The sequence below is a fragment of the Oncorhynchus gorbuscha genome, linkage group LG06 (assembly GCF_021184085.1).
Source record: "Oncorhynchus gorbuscha isolate QuinsamMale2020 ecotype Even-year linkage group LG06, OgorEven_v1.0, whole genome shotgun sequence".
Classification (NCBI taxonomy): Eukaryota; Metazoa; Chordata; class Actinopteri; order Salmoniformes; family Salmonidae; genus Oncorhynchus; species Oncorhynchus gorbuscha.
In genome coordinates, this window is record NC_060178.1 from 83619833 (window position 1) to 83644987 (window position 25155).

The window sequence follows — 25155 nt, forward strand, 5'->3', positions numbered from 1 at the left end:
TCACAGACAGAATATTTTTCTAGCACTTATAGCCTAAGATATTAGCATTTTATATTCATCGACATGTCTGCCATGTTTTTGGATAACGTGATGTCGTCGCTGATCCCTGTGCACAACAAGTGTACATTTGATGTTAGTCCGTATAAACCGGATGCAACCCGGATATAGACAGTCCATGGATTGGTGTATGTGAAAATGAGTAGGTTACCTTGAAAACAACAGGCAGACAGTCTCCAGTATTTATTACACCTCAGTGGGATATATGGCAGCATGGAGCTGCTAATCAGTCTCACTGTCCAGGTTATGGCCTGGTTCAAATATTACCAAGTTATTTTTGGGAAAAAACTCCTCAAAACTGCCAAATGCATTAAGTGTGAAAAACTTAAGTGTGAACAGAGTTTGGCACCCTATATAGGGCTATCGTCAAAAGAAGTGCACTATATAGGGTCTGGAGAGCAGGCTGTTTTAGGGCTCTACTCAATCAGATCCACTTTAGCCGACATTCGCATTGCGGTTGTTCTGGCAGTGTCAGAGGTGGGACTGCATTAGATCTGTCAAAGCCACAAACACCTCCTGGCATTATACCTGAAGCGGACATAGCCTTTGGCAATGAGTCACATTAAGAGAAATCGCATGCAGCGAAGTTCAAACACTGGAATGTAAGATGAAATCTACAGCTCGATTAGGCTTTATTTATTATAAAAAATGTACTTTACCCCCTTTTTCTCCCCAATTTCGATCTTCTATCATCACTGCAACTCCCCAACGGGCTTGGGAGGCGAAGGTCGAGTCATGCTTCCCCCGAAATATGACCCGCCAAACCACGCTTCTTAACACCCACCTGCTTAACCAGGACTAATGTGTTGGAGTAAACATTGTTCACCTCCTTTTGACAAATCAGATCATGCCTCCATTCTGCTACTACCCACCTTTAGGCAGAAACTTGGTCTGACCAATCGGAATCTATGCTTTAAGATTGTTTTTATCACGCAGACTGGGACATGTTCTAGGTAACCCTGTGAGAATAGTATCAATACACTGACTCTGTAACTGGGTTAATCAGGAAGTGCATAGTGGATCCAAACAAAAAACTGTGGATAGATGACAGCATTCGAGCAAAACTGAAAGCCGCATTTAACCATGGCAAGGTGACTGGGAACATAGACGTGTACAAACAGAACCAGCTATGATCTCCTTAATTAAGGCAATTGAAGATGAAAACTGACAGTACAGGGACAAAGTGGAGTCAATTCAACTGCTTAGACACGAGACCCAGAAAATCACAGATTATAAAGAGAAAGCCAGCCACATCACGTACACCGACACCTCACTCCAGGACAAGCTAAACACCTTCATCCTGCTTAGAGGAAAATAACATTGAGCCGCCGACGCGGGCACCCATCACTCATGAGAACTGTGTGCTCGGGTTCTCCATGGCTGACGTAAGTAAGCCACTCTTTCTTTCATCATCCCATCCTATTCATGCTGCCAGCCCAGACGGCATCCCAAGCTGCGTCCTCAGAGCATGTGCAGAACAGCTGGTTGGAGTGTTTATGGACATATTCTGTCGCTCCATATCCCAGTTTGTTGTCCCCACTTGCTTCAAGGTGTCCAGCATTGTTCCTGTACCCAAGAAAGTGAAGGTAACTGAATTAAATTACTAGCACTCACTTCTGTCATAATGAAGTGCTTTGCAAGGTTAGTTAAGGACCATATCCCTTCACCTTACCCGACACTCTAGACCCACTACAATTCGTCCCCACAGATCCACGGACGACACAATCGCCATTGAACTGCACACTGCCCTATCCCACCTGGACAAGAGAAATACTGTACCTATGTAAGAATGCTGTTCATCCACTACAGCTCAGCCTTCAACACCATGGTGCCCTCCAAGCTCATCACTAAGCACAGAACCCTGGGTCTGAACCCCTCCCTGTGAATCTTGTCCTGGACTTCCTGACGGGCCGACCCAAAGTGGTGAAGGTAGGCAACAACACCTCCCCCTCGTTGATCCTCAACATGGGGGACCCCACAGGGGTGTCATGCTCAGCCCCCTCCTGTACTCCCTGTTCACCCATGACTGTGTGGCCACGCACATCTCCAACTCAACCATCAAGCTTGCTGATGACACAACAGTAGTAGGCCTGATTATCAACAAAGATGGATCAGCCTACCGGGAGGAGATGCAATAGCCTATCCGTGACACGGATCGACGAGTTGTGCATTCCGAGATGCCGTTCTACACACCACTGTTGTACCGTTATTTGTCTGTTTATGGTCAGCCAGTTGGTTTGCACAATTCTTGCCATTCTCCTTCAACCCCTCTCATCAATGAGCTGTTTTGTCCACAGGACTGCCGCTGACTATATGTTTTTTTGTTTGTCGCACCATTCTCGGGAAACCCTACACCCTGTTTGTTGTGCGTTAAAAAAGCCCAGGTAGGCGGCTGTTTATGAGATACTGGATCATACCATGCTCAAAGTTGCTACGGTCACTCTTTTTGCCCATTCTAACATTCAATTGAATTAGTAACTGAATCCTTCGATGCCTGTCTGCCTGTTTTATATAGCAAGCCATGTGACTCACTGTCTGTAGGAGCGCTCTATTTTCATAAACTGGGTGCTGTACCTAATAAACTGACCAGTGAATGTATGTATGTGTACATTGTATTATCAGTTGGTGAGAGCCTCAAATACCACATTCATTTGTACATATCCACATTAATTTATAAATAGTTCCTATTTTTGTCATGTCTTTGGTCACGTTCACGTGGGTCAAACAAAAACACCATAATGTGCTGCAGCGGTGACGTCGTCCCCACAGTGACTGTATGTACATATTCCAACCAGAAGTCATGGATAACAAGCAACATCCGCACTGAGCTAAAGGGTAGAGCTGCTGCTTTCAAGGAGCGGGACTCTAACCCGGAAGCTTATAAGAAATCCCGCTATGCCCTCCGACGAACCATCAAAACAGGCAAAGTGTCAAAACAGGACTAAGATCGAATCGTACTTCACCGGCTCCGATGCTTGTCGGATGTGGCAGGGCTTGCGAACTATTACAGACTACAAAGGGAAGCACAGCCGAGCGATGCCCAGTGACACGAGCCTACCAGACGAGCTGTATTACTTCTATGCTCACTTCAAGGCAAGTAACACTGAAACATGCATGAGAGCATCAGCTGTTCTGGACGACTGTGTGATCACGCTCTCCACAGCCGATGTGAGTAAGACCTTTCAACAGGTCAACATTCACAAGGCCAGACAGATTACCAGGATGTGTACTCCGAGCATGCGCTGACCAACTGGCAAGTGTCTTCACTGACATTTTTAACCTCTCCCTTTCAGAGTCTGTAATACCAACATGTTTCAAGCAGACCACCATAGTCCCTGTGCCCAAGAACACTAAGGTAATCTGCCTAAATGACTACCGACCCATAACACTCACGTCTGGAGCCATAAAGTGCTTTGAAAGGTTGGTCATGGCTCACATCAACACCATTATCCCAGAAATTGTAGACCCACTCCAAGTTGCATACAGCCCCAACATATCCACAGATGATGCAATCTCTATTGCACTCCACACTGCCCTTTCACACCTGGACAAAAGGAACACCGATGTGAGAATGCTATTCATTGACTACAGCTCAGTGTTCAACACCATAGTCCCCTCAAAGCTCATCACTAAGCTAAGGACCCTGGGACTAAACACCTCCATCTGCAACTGGATCTTGGACTTCCTGACGGGCCGCCCCCAGCTATTAGGGTAGGTAACAACACATCCGCCACAGTGATCCTCAATACAGGGGCCCCTCAGGGATAAGTGCTCAGTCCCCTCCTATACTCCCTGTTCACTCATGAGTGCATGGCCAGGCACGACTCCAACACCATCATTAAGTTTGCCAATGACAACAGTGGTAGGCCTGATCACCAACAACAACGAGACAGCATATAGGGAGGTCAGAGACCTGGTCGTGTGGTGCCAGGACAACAACCTCTCCCTCAACGTGATCAAGACTAACAAGATGATTGTGACTATAGGAAAAGGAGGACCGAGCACGCCCCCATTCTCATCGACAGGGCTGTAGTGGAGCAGGTTGAGAGCTTCAAGTTCCTTGGTGTCCACATCACCAACAAACTAACATGGTCCAAACACACGAAGAAAGTCGTGAAGAGGGCACGACAAAACCTATTCCCTCTCAGGAGACTGAACTGATTTGGCATGGGGCCTCAGATCCTCATAAGGCTCTACAGCTGCACCATCGAGAGCATCCTGACTGGTTGCATCACTGCCTTTTATGACAACTGCTTGGCCTCCTAACACAAGGCACTACAGAGGGTAGTGCGTACGGTCCAGTACATCACTGGGGCCAAGCTTCTTGCCATCAAGGACCTCTATACCTGATGGTGTCAGAGGAAGGCCCTAAAAATGGTCAAAGACTACAATCAACCTCATCATAGACTTTTCCCTCTGCTTCCGCACAGCAAACGGTACCGGAGTGCCAAGTCTAGGTTCAAGAGGCTTCTAAACAGCTTCTACCCCCAAGCCATAAGACCACAGCTTCTACCCCCCCTCTTTTACACTGCTGCTACTCTCTGTTATTATCTATGCATAAGTCAATTTAATAACTGTACCTACATGTATATATTACCTCAACTAACCGGTACCCCCTTTATATAACCTCGCTATTGTTATTTTACTGCTGCTCTTTAATTATTTGTTCCTTTTATTTTTTTTTTTTTTTAGGTATTTTTCTTAAAACTGCATTGTTGGTTAAGGGCTTGTAATTAAGCATTTCACTGTAAAGTCTACACCTGCTGTAGATTTCACCTGCTGGATAAATCTGAAGCATCCGGTTGGAATTTCCCCTCCCCGACAAATATGATGAGAATAGTAAACCCAGTAGCCGACCGTGGGAGTATGGAGCTGAGCCGACATTCTTTTATTCTAATTGAAGAAAAACCCGATCTCAATACAGTTCTGTTCCAAAAACTAAAATCTGTTACGAAGCGAGTGCGCTAGGTTTTGTAAATGTGACCCTTTGCCAAGGTTTCTCGAAATTACATCGTTTACAATGAGTGCAAGGGCAAATTGAATTAATACCCACGAGCATTTCAGACGGATGGCGTTCCCTACCGAAAATATGCAAATAAATGTTAGAACGCGCCAATAGGATATCGCTAGCTTATGCTTGTTCTCCCCACCATTTTTAATATGCTCCCATTGAAAACTGGGTTAGTTATAAAAATATTTGCTGCTGTGTAGCTGATCTGTCCATAAGGAAACATTGTCCCCTGGTGGTTCTTTTGTATCACCACAACATACCTCAGTATGTCGTGACTGTAGTAGAGAGGGAGGAACTAGACTCCTGTCACAGCACGCATTAAGGCAGCTTAGTCAATGAGAATCAATTCTACTTGTCAATAACAATCGGTTATCATTATTGACTTCTTCACAACTCAATTGCTTCACTTCTGAGCATGTGAACACAAACCTTCTAGAACACTAAAAACCGTGGAACCATAGACTCAGAACACTGATGACTAGAGCCGAGGGCAAAACCTAAGAGCATTCTATAGAACACCTGCATGAAGGCTTAAGTAATGATCTATTCCTGATATGGCATTACATTGTTTGAGTAATACACTACTCTTTATTTGCACCCAACACTGAGATGTGTACACACACACAGTTGGTCATATTTGAATCCAAGGTCAAGAGTCACTAACACAGGTTGATTCGCTATATTTCGCTATATCGTGCTCTAATTCTGGTCAATAATAGTGGACTATATAGGAAATAGGGTGCCATTTGGAATGCATGCAAAATGTCCAAAAAGTCATTGTCCTTCCAGCCAGTTATGGAATGTGTGATTGGAGATACTCAGACGGTACAAACAGTGCATGATGAATAGCATCACTTGAATTATACACTGTGGCACATTAACATTGAGATAGTAGCTAGGTTTCCATTCAATTGGTGAGATTCAAGCGAATATTCTAAAAATTGCTTTAAAAAAAACTTATTTCCCACTAGAGATATGTTTTGATCAAATTGACTTGTTGCGGATAAAAGTCTGTGCGTGATGACATAGTGCACACAAAGTAACTTTTGCAGTTAAATTCCAATGGACTGAATAAAAAATACAAGTGGGTTTCCATTGTATTTTTCAACTCAACTGCTGTTTTTGCCATGCCAAATTTCTTTTTTTTGTATTTCTGTCTGTAATAAAGCACTTTTGTGGGGAAAAACTCATTCTGATTGTCTGTGCTTGGATCCCAAGTGGGTGGTCCTATGCCCTCCCAGGCCTACCCGTGGCTGCGCCCCTGCCCAGTCATGTGAAACCCATAGATTAAGCCCTAATTTATTTAAATTGACCGATTTCCTTATATGAACTGTAACTCAGTAAAATCATTGAAATTGTTGCATTTATATTTTTTGTTCAGCATTTATATTTTTTGTTCAGTATATTTATATTTATCAAACGGCAGCCAAGCATCGATCATGTCACCAGAATAAGACCCTCGATATTTAGTGGAAAGGTGCATCAAGCGCCTCACCATGCACTTTCATCAGTTACTCACAACTTATTTCCTCTGTAACCTAATAAACTGTATGCTTTTCTGAGTCATAGTTGGAGGACCACACAACATATCAAGTTTACTTCAATATGATGGTTATTATAAATGTGTTTCCACCACCATTTCTCACAGAATTAATTTTACAGACACAAAAAGATCCCACTTTGTCAAGTGCATTTTGTTTTGTCAACATTTCAAAAGTTTACAGACAAATCTGCTGATTCCATCAGGCCTTGTGACATTTTTTTTATCCAACATGTACTTTACTCGCATAAAAAGGTGGTTTGTGGTACAAAAAGAGAATTCAAACACATTTGAACATCTCCCTTAGAATTACAAAGATTCTTTGAAAATAAAGACAAACAAGGAGAAAGCTATTTATCCTATGAACCGAAGATGCTGATTGGCTCATCTATAAAAACTTTCAGATGCTCTCCCTGATTGGACAATTATTAAGGCAGATGTGCGCGTGTTCATAGGCCCTTGTTGAAGTAGACGTATTGTACACTGTTCCCGTAATGACACAAGATGGACTCCCTTAGCTCTGGCTCCAGCTTAGACACAGCCATGGAGCTGAAAGAAAGGGAGAGGAAGAGTGAGAGAGACCTAAAACCAAGGGAGAGCCTAATACTAAAACAGCTACTAACATCATGAAGGCGCAAAACTGAATGCTGCCCAGTCAACAGGCTACTTACCATTGCTGAGGGAACAGGGAGCAGGCTGCAGGCACCATGAAGACCAGGCTGCAAAACAAAACAGACATAGTTAGGTGACTGTGCCTACTGAGACATGTACGTTACATCCCAAATGGTACCCTATTCCCTACATAGTACACTACTACCCCCACCCCCCCCCCCCCCACAAAAAAAACAACCCTGAACCAAACAAATCTTCCTGGTGCAACCTACTAAAAACAGTCCTACTTACAACGCTCCCACCATTATGACTTGTAAAGGTCCGTGGAAGAAGGTGATCCTCTGTTAACCGAAACATAGAGCTTATTAGCAATAAACTGCAATGCAACGCAAGACAGAATCTGCACTGTCAGCATGTTTAGTCAAGAACAACGTAACTGTGGATATTTAGTCAATAGCACTGTAACTAGGAATGCTTATTCAATAACTTTGTAGCTAGCTAGCATATGCATGTCTAGTAGCAGTATTTTGTATATTTGAATAAAAGACCCACCTGCATAAACTTGAATTTCTCAAGTCTCTGCATGATGACGGGGAGAATGACTAGGAGAAGAGAGGGGGAAAGGGAGAAAAAAATGTGATAAAGGAGAGGGTGGCAGGTGGAAACAAGAGGAGAGGAATGAGTCATTGAAGGGAGCAACAGGGTCACATCAACACAGCTCCACTTTCCATTGTCTATGGAGCGAGGACTGAGCTCAAACTCTACAGCTCCCCTCCTCCTTAAACCTCTGAAACGTACTCATGCCCGGTGCTGCCATGGTAATTCGGGAAATGACCACCTGGGTGATGCCCTTCACAGCTGCTTTCTGGAAAGAAAGAAATTGTGGGAACGGAGGTGTAGGTACAATGTAATTGCGCTGCTCTTGTGTAACAGTCAGAAATTGGATAATTAAATATCCAGACATTCCCAGTGCTGTTACCTTGGAATGGCCAAGTTTGTTTCCATTCTCATCTGTTACAGCTATGCCATTCAGGAGCTCCCTGAGAAAATAGAAGGTCAACAACTCACAGTTGTCTTCATGGGGGACGCTAATACACTATCAGAATAGATGCTAATACTCAAGTGACTTCAATTGAGCATGTACTCACTGTTGCCTCATCATTGGAATATTGACACAGTTAGCGGACGCCACGGCTGCAAACGGAACCCAGCGCGCCACCAGCGGAGGGGCCCTCTACAGAGGAGGGCGGAGACAAGACGACAAGGGGAAGTTGAACATGTAATCAAATCAAACCAGTCTGTGTTGTGTTCTTTGAACTGTACCTTTGTGTAGAAGTTAAGTCCCACAGCAGTGGCTAGAGCAGTGCTAGTTGCTGTTAAATAGGCTACTCCGATTTGACTGAAGGGGTAGAGAAAAGAGATTGAGTATAAGACATTTAAATAGCTCTTAATATTCTCCATGTACATTGCAATACATTCACCACAACAGTGTGTGGGTGTGTGTGGTCTGCAGGGTCTTACTTGGGTGTGATGGGGGAAGCAGCATTTCTGTTGGTGTAGTTGACCAGAGCATTAAACGACTGATTCACCCACTGCCAGAACACTACAGCAGGGACTGTCCTAGAGAGAAAGAGAAAATGATAGAAAGAGGAAGAGTGGGGAAAGAGGAATATAAATGTAGGATTAGAAGTCACCGCTCCAAACTCACCTATGGTCGGCTAACGTAAAGATCGGTTGTCAAATCTGTGTTTGTGTGTACCTGTAGAACTGTAGCATACCGCCCGTTATAGCCATCCCTCCGGGCACCTGGAAGGACATTCGACCAATCAGATTCATGCGATCGCCAGTGTCAGGGTGAAAGGCAGAGTCATAGAGCTTCTTGGCGTAGTGCAGCTGTTCCTCTGTGGTACCGGGGGGAACGGTCCCTGCTCTAGAACAGGAGAACCACACAGAACCCAAATTCTCATCACAGGGAACAAAAACTGTAGACATAATGGAATTACAACTTCAGTGGTATAATAATATAATTTGGTGGTGCTTAATTATATTTGTCCTATTAGACACATGTACAAGTGTGTATTGGAAATGTGTTTCCATATTATCCTAACTTCCCCTGAGACACCAGCAGAGAGTTGTGGTCAGAGCCAGGGTCCAGCGTTTTACCAGTGTTTCTGGAACAAATAGTGTTAAGTGCCTTGCTCAAGGGCACAACAGATGTTTGTACTTGTCAGCTCTGGGATTCGAACCAGCAACCTTTGAGTTACTGGCCAAATGCTCTAACCTCATGGTGTCTGTGTGTGTGTTACCTGCAGCTCTCCACCAGTGCTTTAGCCTCATCCAGTCGTGAGTCCGGCAGTAGTGCTGTCCTCCAGTCTGTGATGTTGGCAAAGTGCTTCAATCTTCCCATAAACGTGGACTGATCCCACCTTGGCACGTCAATGTCAAACCCGCTCACTGCCATCGTGACCCTCCGCCTCACAACCTAGGTCCAAAGTCACAAATATGGTATCCAATCCACCTCACCTGTCCAAAACAGAGTCGAGCCTGCAGTCAATGTTTGGCTTCTTGGTCCTGTACAAACCTGGTCCACTCAGCGCTTCCAGTCAGACTCTGTAAAGACAGAAACACATGAGTCTTCCTGTTTTCAGTTGTTAGAATAGACTTTAGTATAAGTTTTTTTTTTAAAGTGTAGAACTAATCTTGGGACCACATACAGTATGTTATTACAGTATCATATAATTTGCATCCTCAGTATCCTTTGTAAAAAATAAAATAACAAAATCTCTCCTCCCAAGGTTCTCTGGGTAACCTACTTTCTAACCAATCAGACCTGCTCAGAGCAGAGAGCTATAACTTTTGAACCCAGCCTTGGGGCAGCCCTCCCTGTGGTTCCTGCAGTGTCTCTCTGTCCCTCACTCAGCAAACAACTAATCAGAGTTGATTCTCTCACAGGAGACTGAGTAACAGAATCAGTTTAATTAATAAACCACCCTTCCAGAGTTCCCTCAAAGTTCATCTGGGGTCACAGTGTGGAATTGTCTGCATCAGAGCATTTCCTTCCTTCCCATTTCAAACAGCCAGAGAGTGCGTAGAATCTGAAGCAGCAAAAAAAAAAAAAAAAAAAAAACAGTATGTTGACCAGGGTTAAATCTCAATAGACTGAAAGTGGCTTCATCTACTTGTCTCCTTTCTTTCATCTGTATTGATGTTTAAAAAATGGATAAGTTCAAACAGATCTCCAGATTAAAGTATTATCTCTAAGGTTTTTAGATCAGAGCAGTGCATGCAAACAGACTAGGGGAGGAGGGATAGGAGGCCATTCTAGAGTATTGAAATGCACCCAGGACAGCCAGGCTAGAAGCAGGCTGGATCCAGAGCTGGTCAGAGCTGTTTGTTTGAACAGCAGGGTCATGCACTCTCTGCTGTAGCTGCACAATGAGCAGGAAAGAACCAAGACCAAGCCCAGCATCGCAGTACAGTGACATATCACTATATCACTGACCAAGAAGTCAATGGATGAATAAACATGAATTAATGAACCAACGTTTTGTATGAATGTTGTGAAGAGAGATAGAGTAAGGGCCGAGGGAGAGAGAGGACAATGTGAATTAATAACAAGGGGGTCAGAGTTGAAGACAAGCCTGAAAGTGTGTGATGTGATGAGGTTGGGAATAAAGTAAGGATATTATCAACCACAGGTATTTATTTCCCCCAGGGCGGGCTAGTTAGACTGGACTTCAATCATCAACAGCTGCATCTCAATACTCTAGAGTGGCCCCTCTCCTCTCCTTCATCTGCACCGATCTGAAAACACAGGGTGTGAAACCTTTGCTTGACGACTCAAACTGAATTCTTCCGCTGGTATATGATCGCAGAAAATACATGTTTGTGGGTGTGGCTGGGCAGTTGGTCCCCAAGTGTCCGGTCTGGAGGGTGAAGTCACAAGCTCTACTGGTCGGCTACTGCATAGCAACATAGAGGTCCAAAAGCCCTGATCTGCCCTATGTAAATTTACGATTGTCAGAACTTTTTGGGGCTCTAGAATCTGTTTATTGTGATCATGTTCAATCCCCACTGTGAATTCTACAAATTGAGATATTTCATTAACTAGTGATCAATTCTGACTACTACATTTGTCGCCACACAGGACCACGTGCTGACAGACCAACCATGGGCTGCAGTCTAGAGGCTCTGGTTGACTCTCAAGCAGGATGAAAACTACTGTCGACCATAATCCTTTTCTGGTGCCATTCAGCCAGAGTTAATTTTGAGGAGATGGGAAACTCCATTAGAATCTTATTAATCCCCATTTTGTACGCTGCCCACGCGTCGTTAATGTGCCCCGCTGTGCATTCTGGGACGAGGAGAGCGCTCCTCCAGGGAGTGCATGGGAGTGAATTGAGCTCTAGGTCAAAAAAAAACAAACATTAGCATGAATTTCGTGAAACAAGAAGTACAACATTACACATCTTTTCCGAGATAGTTAAATTGTTCTAGTAATATCGTATAGCTTTGGAATCGTGACATGACTTAGGCTGGTTTCTCTACTCAAATGCCGCATTCAAAACAACTGGAAACTCGAAAATCTCAGTCGGAGCTCGAGTTCCCAGATGTCTTGAACGCCCGGAAGTCGGAGATTTTTGAAGGCGGCATGCTTCAATTTCAAATACTTCCGGCTTCATGCACCATCGGGAGATGTTTTTAAGATTGTGTATGACGTAAGCGCTAACACTAGCTACTGGTTTTAAGGTCTATGGGAGCAATATGGTTGGGTTGACATGCAAGTGAAACCTGTTCTTCAGAACCGGTGCAAATAAAGGAAAGGAAATGAGGAGAAGCAAAGATAAATTAGATTTGCCGAGTCTGTGTAGTTAAAACATGAGATAACTAGTAACCTAAAAAGGCTTTAGTAAAGACATGTCGATGTGCAATTATCTGCAGCAGTAAACAAGTAGCTAGCTAGATTCAAAGCAATTGTGCAAGACTGTCGAGAAGCTAGATTAATTGTTGACATCCATCCTGTGCCTCCAAGTCTAGAACAGCTGCACTCATCCTTATGCATTATTGGACCATCATATTGACTAGCCTAGTTAAATTAAATAAAAGAAGCTATCATTCAGACTGATGCAACTTGCCTGTCACGTTACCCGCATTTTGCGAAGCATGCTAGCAGCTTTGTCCAGAAATGAGGGAAGAGATAGCTGGCAACAAAAACACCAACTATATCAATATCTGCAACAAAGTAGCAGAAGAAACATACGTTACCTTTCAGCGCTGGACTGCAAGATGACACAATGTCACTTGCTAAATGTTTCAAGTCGAGATCTCAGCAGTTGGTGTAGTAGGGGAGGGTGCACGTGGCACCGCTTCCTCCAATCACAGCCTGGGGCAGCTCCCTTTCCGAACTTCGGCCTCCATAAATAAATACTTTTTAATCAAATAAAAAAAAATACTCATATGTACTTTCAGTCATCTCATCTTTTAAACTCTGCATGCAGTAGATCTTTACCTTTGTATTTCTAAAGCAAAGGCAAAATACATAATTATAGCTAAAGCGACCTCACAATGATAAATAGACAATATAGATAAATACACAGTGTTGCTATTTATACCTCAGATTGTATTTCTGAAGTGAGGAATGTTTTGTTCACAGAGATTTTAATATTAGCGAAAGTGGCTAATTGTAAACGATAAATTCATTTGCTTTACGTGTGAGTTTGTGTAAAACGTCATCAGGCCCTAGTAACCTCGACAGGGTCTTGGGAAGATAGATCGCTAGCTAAAGCAACAATATGGTGAGGTACATTTACTGTGATACGTTGCTATTATAACGTATTATAATGTTTCCTCTTCAAATTACTGCCACTGTACCCTTGGTAAATTGGTGAAAATTTAAGATGTTGGAAAAGCTGACTGCAGGGCCAGCGGTCTTGTTGCTCTATTGGTTTAGCTAGCATCATTATGAGATGTGCAGCCTAGTAGTATAGCTAACTAGCGAGGTAAACTCAATTGAAACTGTTGCAAGTTACATAATTAGTTGCTAGTTCAGTCGCTTCAGAACACTTTCCCTCTTTGAAACCACCGTGTCATCCTGAAGAGAGCGTCATTATTTCGAGAATAGTTCTCTATTTTCTGTATCCTCTTAGGGCTGGGTGACATGGCCAAAATATCATATGGTATTTTTCTAATTTTACGGTATTTTATGTTTTTGATTAATAAAAAGTTTTACATTTGCTGTATGAGAAGTGTGACCCTAGGGTGGCAACACATATATTCTAAATTATTTCAATGGGTCTTTCTCCATTCGGATTGTTTTATACTGTTAAATTCAACTTCAAACTAAAATAATTAACTGCATTTCCATCAATTCTTGCATTTCCTGCACTCATTTAAGATTATTTCCACACTGCCACGATATGGGCCTTATTTTTAACCAAACGTTGCAATTGCGATTTAGATCAAAACACTTGGGTGAACTTTTGAAATCACGGAAATAGAACGTTTATTGTAATTCTATATTTAGAATATAAATAATAGTGAGCACTTTGAATACAGTGTTTTACATGACAACGAATGAAAATGCCATGGACGAGTAATTGAACAGGGTAGGATCCAAATGGATGTAACGTGTTTCCTAGGCGACCCTATAATCTTTGGTAGTGATGGGCATTCCGGCTCTTTTCAGTGAGCCGGCTCGTTCGGCTCAGCTCACCAAAACGAACCGGTTTTTTTTGGCTCACAAACGGCTCTTTAAAAAAATGTTTTTGTATTTTTTCAAGTCAAACAGTTTGCGATAATTTGACTAATTGGTGTTAAAACAATTCTATAATTAAATTATTAAATGAAATCATACTATACCTTAACCACAATGTATTTAAAAATGCATTGGTTTGTTATGAAAAATAATTATTAAACATTTGCATTTAAAGTATAACTTTTTAATATATATGAACAAAGTGCATATAAATCTAACCATTCAAAATGAATACAATCGGGACAGCATAATAGAATATTGCACCATATCAAAGAAAAATAAATAACTATTTGCAAAACTGCAACATCCCACAAATTGAAATAAATCTAAAAAAGGATGCTATTACACGTGCATTTAAAAGTAGAGGTCAACAGATTATTATTTTTCAACGCCGATACCGATTATTGGAGAACCCAAAAAAGCTGCTGCCGATGAATCGGACGATTTGTGTGTATGTGTGTATATATATATATATATTTTGTAATAATGACAATTACAACAATACTGAATGAACACCCTTATTTTAACTTAATATAATACATAAATAAAAAATCAATTTGGTCTCAAATAAATAAGGAAACATGTTCAATTTGGTTTAAATAATGCAAAAACATTGCACTTTTACTTTCTACTCCAATACTATATGTGCCATGTAAAAAAAGCTCATATTTAAGTTCCTTGCTCAGAACATGAGAACATATGAAAGCTGGTGGTTCCTTTTAACATGAGTCTTCAATATTCCCAGTTAAGAAATTTTAGGTTGTAGTTACTATAGGACTATTTCTCTCTATACTGTTTGTATTTCATATACCTTTGACTATTGGATGTTCTTATAGGTACTATAGTATTGCCAGCCTAATCTCGGGAGTTGATAGGCTTGAAGTCATAAATACCGCTGTGCTTCAAGCATTGCGAAGAGCTGCTGGCAAACGCGGGAAAGTGCTGTTTGAATGAATGCTTACGAGCCTGCTGCTGCCTACCACCGCTCAGACTGCTCTATCAAATCATAAACTTAATTATAAAATAATAGACACAGGAATACGAGCCATAGGTCATTAATATGGTCAAATCCTTAAACTATAATTTCGAAAACAAAATGTTTATTCTTTCAATGAAATACCGAACCGTTATGTATTTTATCAAACGTGTGGCATCCCTAAGTCTAAATATTGTTGTTACATTGCGCAACATTGCGCAACCTTCAATGATATGTCATAATTATGTAAAATTCTGGCTAAGTAATTACAGCCTTTGTTAGGAAGAAATGGTCTTCACACAGTTCAACGAGCCAGGCGGACCAAACTGCTGCATATACCCTGACTCTGCTTGCAACAGAATGCAAGAGAAGTGACACAATTTCCGTATTTAATATTGCCTGCAAACATGAATTTCTTTTCACTAAATTATCACCCGTTTGGCGAAGAAGGCTGTGATTCGATGATAAATTAGCAGGCACCGCCTTGATTATTTGCAACGCAAGACATGCTAGTTAAACTAGTAATATCAGCCATGTGTAGTTAACTAGTGATTATGTTAAGATTGATTGTTTTTTATAATATAGGTTTAATGCTAGCTAGCAACTTACCTTGGCTCCTTGCTGCACTCGCGTAACAGGTGGTCAGCCTGCCAAGCAGTCTCCTCTTGGAGTGCAATGTAATCGGCATCCAAAAATGCTGATTACCGTTTGTTATGAAAACTTGAAATCATCCCTAATTAAATCGGCCATGCCCATTAAATCGGTCGACCTCTAAAGTATAACTTTTAAAAATGTATATAAACAAAGTGCATATAAATGTAACAATTCAAAACTAATACAATCTGAACAAAATAATAGAATATTGTTCCATATCAAAGAAAAATAAATAGCAATGTGCAAAACTGCAGCTTCCCACATAAAACCTTAAACTGTTCCCTATTTTCTCTCCTTTATTGACATGTTTTTTTATTCTACCTTTATTTAACTAGGCAAGTCAGTTATGAACAAATTCTTATTTTCAATGACAGCCTAGGGGCAGAACGACAGATTTTTAACTTGTCAGCTCAGGGATTTGATCTTGCAACCTTTTGGTGACTAGTCCATTGCTCTAACCACTAGGCTACATGCTGCCTGTTATAACCAGCAGCACACAGCAATCCTGACCATAATTTGCTTTTATGCAAGATTTTCATTCAGAAATGCAAGCTGCCTCACTTTCGAGGTGCTGATGCGGTCTCAGTAATTATTTGTCCCGTTTTCGAGAAGACCCTCTCAGAGGGAACGGATGTGGCCACTATGCTGAGTCTCCCTGTCATGACTTTGAAAAGCTGTGGGTAGACAGAGGCCTTGTTCTTACACCAGCTCAGAGGATCTGAGCTGGAGGGGCTCCTCCAAATAGGATCGGACCTCCATTATGGCATCTGCTGAGGGATTCCTTTGTGCTGCCTCCCCAGTTGCTCTCTCGTCAAACAGCATCCAAACAGCAGACGTTTATGGCACTACTGCTGGTGCTTCTGCTCCATCTGATCCCTCTTCTTCCTGTTGCCCTGGTGCCTGAGCCAGCTGACTGCTGGGGCTGTCCCTCCCTGCTGCGGACGTTATTCTTTGAAGAGCCTCATCAATCGCTCTGGCATCACTGAAGGCTAACTTCTTAAACCTGGGGTCAAGTGCAGCGGTTTCTGATAGCACGTGATTATATTCCATTCTGTGGAACTTTCTGTCCATTAATGAACATAGGGTGTCCATCAACTCTGTCACATGTCCTGTGGTTACATTTGCTTCTCTCTCGCGGCAGGCTGTGATCCGCTGCAGACCCTTACACAGGAGTATCATTTGAGGCTGTCACATAGCTGAAAAGAGAGAACAGTAACTTATTAGTTCAGGTTCATGTTTTATCTACTAAAACTACATTCTCACCTACTGCTCATATACATATATACAGTGGGGCAAAAATGTATTGAGTCAGCCACCAATTGTGCAATTTCTCCCACTTAAAAAGATGAGAGGCCTGTCATTTTTATTAAATGAGAAAAAAATCACTTTGTAGGATTTTTTATGAATTTATTTGCAAATTATGGTGGAAAGTAAGTATTTGGTCTAACAAAAGCTTATCCCAATACTTTGTTATATACCCTTTGTTGGCAATGACAGAGGTCAAATGTTTTCGATGGCAATTTGAATCCACAGAGATACAATGGTGAGATCCTAAGTTCCATTGCCGTGCCATACATTGCCGCCCCCATCACACCTCATGTTTCTGCATGGTAATGCACGGCCCAATGTCGCAAGGATCTTTACACAATCCCTGGGCCCTGAAAATGTCCCAGTTCTTCCATGGCCTGCATACTCTCCAGACCCATTGAGCATATTCGGGATGCTCTGGATCGATGTGTACGACAGTGTGTTCCAGTTCCCACCAATATCCAGCAACTTCGGGTTAGCCATTGAAGAGGAGTGAGACAACATTCCACAGGCCACAATCAACAGCCTGATCCAATCTATGCGAAGGAAATGTGTCGTGTTGTATGACGCAAATGGTGGTCACATCAGATACTGACTGGTTTTCTGATTCACACCCCTACCTTTTTTTTAGGTACTATATCTATGACCAACAGACCAATATTAGTATTCCCAGTCGTGAAATCCATATATTTACGGCCTAATGAATTGATGTAATTTGACTGATTTCCGTATACGAATTGTTACTCAGTCAAATCATTCAAATTGTTACATGTTGCGTTTATATTTTGGTTCAGTGTACATACTATGGCAAATACTAGATCTAGAAATAGGGACAAACAAACACAGCGAAAATGTGACCATGGACCAAGTAGTTGACAAATCGACTAAAGTGAGTTTAGAGACACCACTAACAGCAATTTGCAATGATAATGAGAAACTGTCTAAGCAGATGAAGAAAATATCAGAAAATATAAAAGCTAATATGACTGAACTGGACAAACGTTTGGAGAGGGCTGAAAATGGGTTAACTCTGTCACGTCCTGACCTTAGTTCCTTTTTTAGGTCTCTGTTTTAGGTTGGTCAGGGCGTGAGTTGGGGTGGGCATTCTATGTTTTGTATTTCTGCTTTTGGCCTGGTATGGTTCCCGATCAGAGGCAGCTGTCAATAGTTGTCTCTGATTGAGAACCATACTTAGGCAGCCTGTTTTCCCACTATGATTTGTGGGTAGTTTTCTGTTTAGTGTGTTGTATCGCCTAACCGGACTGTTCTGTTTCTTTCATTCACTTTGTTATTTTGTTTTGTGTGTTCAGTTCTAATAAATTAACATGGACACTTACCACACTGCATATTGGTCCGATCCTTCCTACTCCTCCTCAGACGAAGAGGAGAAGCGTTACACTCTGGAGGAAATCACACAAGAATATTATATTATTATTAAAAGCCTTACATCATTGAAAATTCTGAGATTTCCATACCCAACTATAACATTTTCCATCAAGATAGAACTGCCAAAGGGGGAGGAGTTAGCCTGCAATGTAATGTCATACTTTCCAGGTCCATACCCAAACAGTTCGAACTTCTAATTTTTGAATGAATCTCTCCAGAAATAAGTCTCTCACTGTTGCCGCCTGCTATACCGACCCCCCTCAGCTCCCAGCTGTGCCCTGGACATCATTTGTGAATTGATCGCCCCCATCTAGCTTCAGAGTTTGTTCTGTTAGGTGACCTAAACTGGGATATGCTTAACACCCTGGCAGTCCTACAATCTAAGTTAGATGCCCTCAATCTCACACAAATCATCAAGGAATCTACCAGGTACAACCCTAAATCTGTAAACAAGGGCACCCTCATAGACGTTATCCTGACCAACTGGCCCTCCAAATACACCTCCGCTGTCTTCAATCAGGATCTCAGCGATCACTGCCTCATTGTCTGTATCCGCTACGGGTCCGCAGTCAAACGACCACCCCTAATCACTGTCAAACGCTCCCTAAAACACTTTGGCAAGCAGGCCTTTCTAATCGACCTGGCCCGGGTATCCTGGAAGGATATTGACCTCATCCCGTCAGTTGAGGATGCCTGGTCATTCTTTAAAAGTAACTTCCTCACCATCTTAGATAAGCATGCTCCGTCAAAAAATGCAGAACTAAGAACATATATAGCCCTTGGTTCAATCCACACCTGACTGCCCTCGACCAGCACAAAAACATCCTGTGGCGGACTGCAATAGCATCGAATAGTCCCCGCGATGTGCAACTGTTCAGGGAAGTCAGGAACCAATACACGCAGTCAGTCAGGAAAGCAAAGGCCAGCTTTTTCAAGCAGAAATTTGTATCCTGTAGCTCTAACTCCAAAAAGTTCTGGGACACTGTAAAGTCCATGGAGAACAAGAGCACCTCCTCCCAGCTGCCCACTGCACTGAGGCTAGGTAACACGGTCACCACCGATAAATCCATGATAATCGAAAACTTCAAGCATTTCTCAACGGCTGGCCATGCCTTCCTCCTGGCTACTCCAACCTCGGCCAACAGCTCCCCCCGCAGCTACTCGCCCAAGCCTCACCAGCTTCTCCTTTACCCAAATCCAGATAGCAGATGTTCTGAAAGAGCTGCAAAACCTGGACCCGTACAAATCAGCTGGGCTTGACAATCTGGACCCTCTATTTCTGAAACTATCCGCCGCCATTGTCGCCCCTATTACCAGCCTGTTCAACATCTCATTCATATCGTCTGAGATCCCCATGGATTGGAAAGCTGCCGCGGTCTTCCCCCTCTTCGAAGCGGGGAGACACCCTGGACCCAAACTGTTACAGACCTATATCCGCCCTGCCTATCTAAGGTCTTTGAAAGCCAAGTCACCAAACAGATCACTGACCATCTCGAATCCCACCGTGCCTTCCTCCGCTGTGCAATCTGGTTTCCGAGCCGGTCACGGGTGTACCTCAGCCACGCTCAAGGTACTAAACGATATCATAACCGCCATCGATAAAAGACAGTACTGTGCAGCCATCTTCATCGACCTGGCCAAGGCTTTCGACTCTGTCAATCACCATATTCTTATCGGCAGACTCGGTAGCCTCGGTTTTTCTAATGACTGCCTTGCCTGGTTCACCAACTACTTTGCAGACAGAGTTCAGTGTGTCAAATCGGAGGGCATGTTGTCCAGTCCTCTAGCAGTCTCTATGGAGGTGCCACAGGGTTCAATTCTCGGGCCGACTCTTTTCTCTGTATATATATAAATGATGTTGCTCTTGCTGTGGGCGATTCCCTGATCCACCTCTACGCAGACGACACCATTCTGTATACTTCAGAATATGTGGACATCTATAAGTACCTAGGTGTCTGGCTAGACTGTAAACTCTCCTTCCAGACTCATATCAAACATCTCCAATCCAAAGTCAAAATCAAAAGCCAACACCTCATTTGGCCTCCTTTCCTTCCAGTTCTCTGCTGCCCGTGACTGGAACGAATTGCAAAAATCGTTGAAGTTGGAGACTTTTATCTCCCTCACCAACTTTAAACATCTGCTATCTGAGCAGCTAACTGATCGCTGCAGCTGTACATAGTCCATCGGTAAATAGCCCACCCAATTTACCTACCTCATCCCCATACTGTTTTTATTTATTTACTTTTCTGCTCTTTTGCACACAAGTATCTGTACCTGCACATGACCATCTGATCATTTATCACTCCAGTATTAATCTGCTAAATTGGAATTATTCGCCTACCTCCTCATGCCTTTTACACACAATGTATATAGACTTATTTTTTTTCTACTGTGTTATTGATTTGTTTATTGTTTACTCCATGTGTAACTCTGTGTTGTTGTCTGTTCACACTGCTATGCTTTATCTTGGCCAGGTCGCAGTTGTAAATGAGAACTTGTTCTCAACTAGCCTACCTGGTTAAATAAAGGTGAAAATAAAAAATAAATAAAACAATTATAGGGCTTATTGAAACATTTTATGGGATGGAGGACTTCAGTTGCCTGTCAAATCTTCTTTTCGTAGTTTTCCAAAACATTTCCCCAAAAGAAGAATTTCTGGAAAGGGTAATGCCACAACTACTGGGGCAGGATGACTTCACATAGGCTCCTGGTTCACCAAATACTTCTCAGATAGGGTTCAGTGTGTCAAATCGGAGGGCTTGTTGTCCGGACCTCTGTCAGTCTATGTGGGTGCCAGAGGGTTCAATTCTCAGGCCGACTCTCTTCTCTGTATATAACAATGATGTCGCTTTTGCTGTTGGTGATTCTCTGATCCACCTCTACGCAGACGACACCATTCTGTTTACTTCTGGCACTTCTTTGGACACTGTTAACTAAACTCCAGACAAACTGCAATGCCATACAACTCTCCTTCCGTGGCCTCCAACTGCTCTTAAATGCAAGTAAATCTAAATGCATGCTCTTCAACCGATCTCTGCCGACACCTGTCCACCCATCCAGCATCACTACTCTGGATGGTCCTGACTTAGAATATGTGGACAACTACAATACCTAGGTGTCTGGTTAGACTGTAAACTGTCCTTCCAGACTCACATTAAGCATCTCCAATCCAAAATTAAATCTAGAAATCAGCTTCCTATTTTGCAACAAAGCATCCTTCACTCATGCTGTCAAACATACCCTCGTAAAACTGACTATCCTACCGATCCTTGACTTCGGTGATGTCATTTACAAAATAGCCCCCAACACTCTACTCAGCAAACTGAATGTAGTCTATCACAGTGCAATCCGTTTTATCACCAAAGCCCCATATACTACCCACCACTGCGACCTGTATGCTCTCGTTGGCTGCCCTTCACTACATATCCGTCACCAAACCCACTGGCTCCAGGTCATCTATAAGTCTTTGCTAGGTAAAGCCCCATCTTATTTCAGCTCACTGTTCACCATAGCAACACCCACCCGTAGCACGCGCTCCAGCAGGTATATTGCACTGGTCATCCCCAAAGCCAACACTTCCTTTGGCCGTTTTTCCTTCCAGTTCTCTGCTGCCAATGACTGGATCGAATTGCAAAAATCTCTGAAGCCTCATATCTCCCTCCCTAACTTTAAGCATCAGCTGTATGAGCTGCTTACCGATCACTGCCCCTGTACACAGCCAAGCTGTAAATAGCACACCCGACTACCTCATCCCTATATTATTACTTACTCTCTTGCTCTTTTGCAACCCAGTATCTCTACTTGCACATTCATCATATGCATATCTATCACTCCAGTATTAATGCTAAATTGTAACTATTTTCGCATCTACGGCCTATTTATTGCCTACCTCCCTACTCTTCTACATTTGCACACACTACATAGATTTGTCTATTTTTCGTTTATTTCTTTTGTGTTATTGACTGTATGTTTGTTTGTATAACTCTGTGCTGTTGGTTTTGTCACACTGCTTTGCTTTATCTTGGCCAGGTCGCAGTTGTAAATGAGAACTTTTTCTCAACTGCTCTACCTGGTTAAATAAAGGTGCAATTAAAAATTTAAAAAGATAAACAGCACAGCTTTCAAGACCAGAGAACACCCCATACAGAAGACGCTGAAACGTAGCAGGAGCGTTGCGTCGGCCAAAACTCATGACCGTAAAGGAGATCTGAATGAGTATTAAAAGCAGATATTTCACAAGCTCTTGATGACAAAGGCACCTGCCAGTAACTTCCGCAAATCAAACCTGGCAGCATCAACCTGGTCAACACAATCTTCCATCCGTGGGAGTGGGTAACAGTCAGGTTGTCACACTATTAACCTTCCGGTAGTCAGTGCAAAATCTAAGAACCATCTGGCTTGCTCATCAAGAGACACAGGGAGGCCAAACTGGAGAATGATGGTACAGCGATATCATTAACTAGCATGCACTTAATCGCTGAATCCGAGTGACGTAGCTTCTCCAATGAGACAATAAAAACGTTTAATGGGGACAGCGTCCCCTATATCTCTTGACACAATGATGAAAATAATAATGGCCTCTAAACCTTCAAGCTGCATACTGGACCCTATTCCAACTAAACTACTGAAAGAGCTGCCTCCTGTGCTTGGCCCTCCTATGTTGAACATAATAAACGGCTCTCTATCCACCGGATGTGTACCAAACTCACTAAAAAGTTGCAGTAATAAATTCTCTTGAAAAAGCCAAACCAAATCAGCATGGCAGATGTTGTTGCCTACCCTTATCACCAGGGGGCTGCCCTTCAGGAAGTCCAAGATCCAATTGCAGAGGGTCAGTGTTTAGTCCCAGGGTCCTTAGCTTAGTGATGAGCTTTGAGGGCACTATGTTGTTGAACGCTGAGCAAAAATCAATGAACTGCATTCTCACACAGGTCTTCCTTTTGTCCAGGTGGGAAAGGACAGTATGAAGTGCGATTTTAGATCACCATCTGTGGATCTGTTGCGGCGGTATGTGAATTGGAATGGGTCTAGGGTTTCCAGCATGATGGTGTTGATGTGAGCCATGACTAGCACTTCATGGCTACCGACATGAGTGTTACGTTTGATAATAATTTAGGCAGGTTACCTTCGCTTTCTTGGGCACAGAGACAATGGAGGTCTGTTTGAAACATGTAGGTATTACAGACTCGGTCAAGGAGAGGATGAAAATGTCAGTGAAAACACTTGCCAGTTGATGTGAGCATGATTTGAGTACACGTCCTGGTAATCCGTCTGGCCCAGCGGTTTTATGAAGGTTAACCTGTTTAAAGGTTTTTCTCACATCGGCTACGGAGAGCGTGATGAGTCGTCCGGAACAGCTGGTGCTCTCATGCATGCTTCAGTGTTGCTTGCGTCAAAGCGAGCATAAAAAGCATTTAGCTCGTCTGGTGGGCTCGCGTCACTGGGCAGCTCGACGCTGGGTTTCCCTTTGTAGTCCGTAATAGTTTGCAAGCCCTGCCACATCCGACGAGTGTCATAGCCAGTGAAGTAGGATTCAGTCTTAGTCTTGCATTGAAACATTACCTCTTTGATGGTTTGTCTGAGGACATAGCGGGGGTTATTCTAAATGTCCCGATTATTGTCCTACTCCGTTGAAAGCGGCAGCTCTAGCCTTTAGCTCGGTGCAGATGTTGCCAGTGTTCCATAGTTTCTGGTTCGGTTATGTACTTACGATCACTATGGGGATGACGTTGTCGATGCACTTATTTTTTATTATTTATTTATTTTTTATCCCCTTTTCTCTCCAATTTCGTGGTATCCAATTGTTTTTAGTAGCTACTATCTTGTCTCATCGCTAGAACTCCCGTACGGGCTCGGGTGAGATGAAGGTTGAAAGTCATGCGTCCTCCGATACACAACCCAAACAAGCCGCACTGCTTCATAACACAGCGTGCATCCAACCCGGAAGCCAGCCGCACCAATGTGTCGGAGGAAACACAGTTTTGGTCCGGTATTTATTTCCTGGATTGAGCTATTGTACAAATCCCCCATTGTAAGTAAAAAATGTTCTTAATTTACTTGCCTGGTTAAATATTTTTTTAAATCTATATGAACAAATGGACAGATCTCTGAATCATTCAAGTTATCAAGAGAGACTTGGATGCCCTCTGTCTAGCTATTTATTTTCTTTAGCCACAGAACCCCTAGCATCAATAATTGGAACCCATGACTCAATCCAGGCATAGAGATTGGTGGAGATGAACATGTGACATTTATTTTACTTATCAGGACTCAAAGTGAATTGGGATTTTTTTTACAATGCCCTTTTTTAATTATGACTTTTCAAGCTTAAAGTAAATTTAAGTGGAAATAGACACATGAAATACCTGAGTGTTCTGATACCATGCAATCTGGAGGAGGCGTATAAAATCAATTACTTTCCTTTTAATAGATAATATTGAATCCGATGTTCAGAGATGGAGATCTCTCCCTTTTTCTAGTTAGGTAGGCTCAACATAATCAAAATTAAAATCTTACCAAGGTTGATGTATTTATTCTTGGCCCTGCCAGTTGAAATTCCATCCAACTTTTAAAATAAAATACAGTGGGGCAAAAAAGTATTTAGTCAGCCACCAATTGTGCAAGTTCTCCCACTTAAAAAGATGAGGCCTGTAATTTTCATCATAGGTACACTTCAACTATGACAGACAAAATGAGAAAAAAAATCCAGAAGATCACATTGTAGGATTTTTTATGAATTTATTTGCAAATTATGGTGGAAAATAAGTATTTGGTCAATAACAAAAGTTGATCTCAATACTTTGTTATATACCCTTTGTTGGCAATGACAGAGGTCAAACGTTTTCTTTAAGTCTTCA

General features: G+C 42.5%; 2 protein-coding genes across 7 annotated transcripts in view; one reads left to right on the forward strand and one right to left on the reverse strand.

The window, feature by feature from the left end:
* Window positions 1-6741: 6741 nt before the first annotated feature.
* sfxn2 (sideroflexin 2) lies at window positions 6742-12629 on the reverse strand. 6 transcript variants are annotated; one of them, XM_046354330.1, is made up of 14 exons: window positions 12486-12629; window positions 10211-10315; window positions 9802-9830; window positions 9527-9702; window positions 8980-9150; window positions 8742-8840; window positions 8544-8619; window positions 8369-8454; window positions 8200-8260; window positions 8019-8085; window positions 7773-7822; window positions 7512-7561; window positions 7280-7327; window positions 6742-7157 (listed from the first exon to the last, which is right to left on the reverse strand). In XM_046354330.1, the coding sequence occupies exons 4-14, from the start codon at window positions 9679-9681 to the stop codon at window positions 7058-7060; spliced, it is 963 nt and encodes a 320-aa protein (XP_046210286.1). In that variant the 5' UTR covers window positions 9682-9702; window positions 9802-9830; window positions 10211-10315; window positions 12486-12629; the 3' UTR covers window positions 6742-7057. The 6 variants fall into 6 exon arrangements, with proteins under 6 accessions (XP_046210286.1, XP_046210288.1, XP_046210285.1 ...); XM_046354332.1 differs by lacking the exon at window positions 9802-9830 and having other exon boundaries at window positions 9527-9743; XM_046354329.1 differs by having other exon boundaries at window positions 9527-9830; window positions 12486-12628.
* A 303-nt stretch (window positions 12630-12932) lies between these two features.
* The window catches only part of arl3b (ADP ribosylation factor like GTPase 3b), a 32081-nt gene continuing 19858 nt past the window's right edge, over window positions 12933-25155 (forward strand). Inside the window, exon 1 of the mRNA XM_046354335.1 lies at window positions 12933-13015. Coding sequence (XP_046210291.1) covers window positions 13013-13015 — 3 coding nt within the window. The 5' untranslated portion in view covers window positions 12933-13012. The remainder of the gene's footprint in view (window positions 13016-25155) is intronic.

Excerpts from the sequence above, each read along its gene's own strand:
- sfxn2 (XM_046354332.1), bottom strand. The coding sequence starts at position 9,681 with ATGGCAGTGAGCGGGTTTGACATTGACGTGCCAAGGTGGGATCAGTCC. Across the intron at positions 9,151-9,526 it reads GCACTGGTGGAGAGCTGCAG|AGCAGGGACCGTTCCCCCCG; the intron begins GTAACACACACA and ends CTCCTGTTCTAG. Across the intron at positions 8,261-8,368 it reads ATTCCAATGATGAGGCAACA|GGAGCTCCTGAATGGCATAG; the intron begins GTGAGTACATGC and ends CTATTTTCTCAG.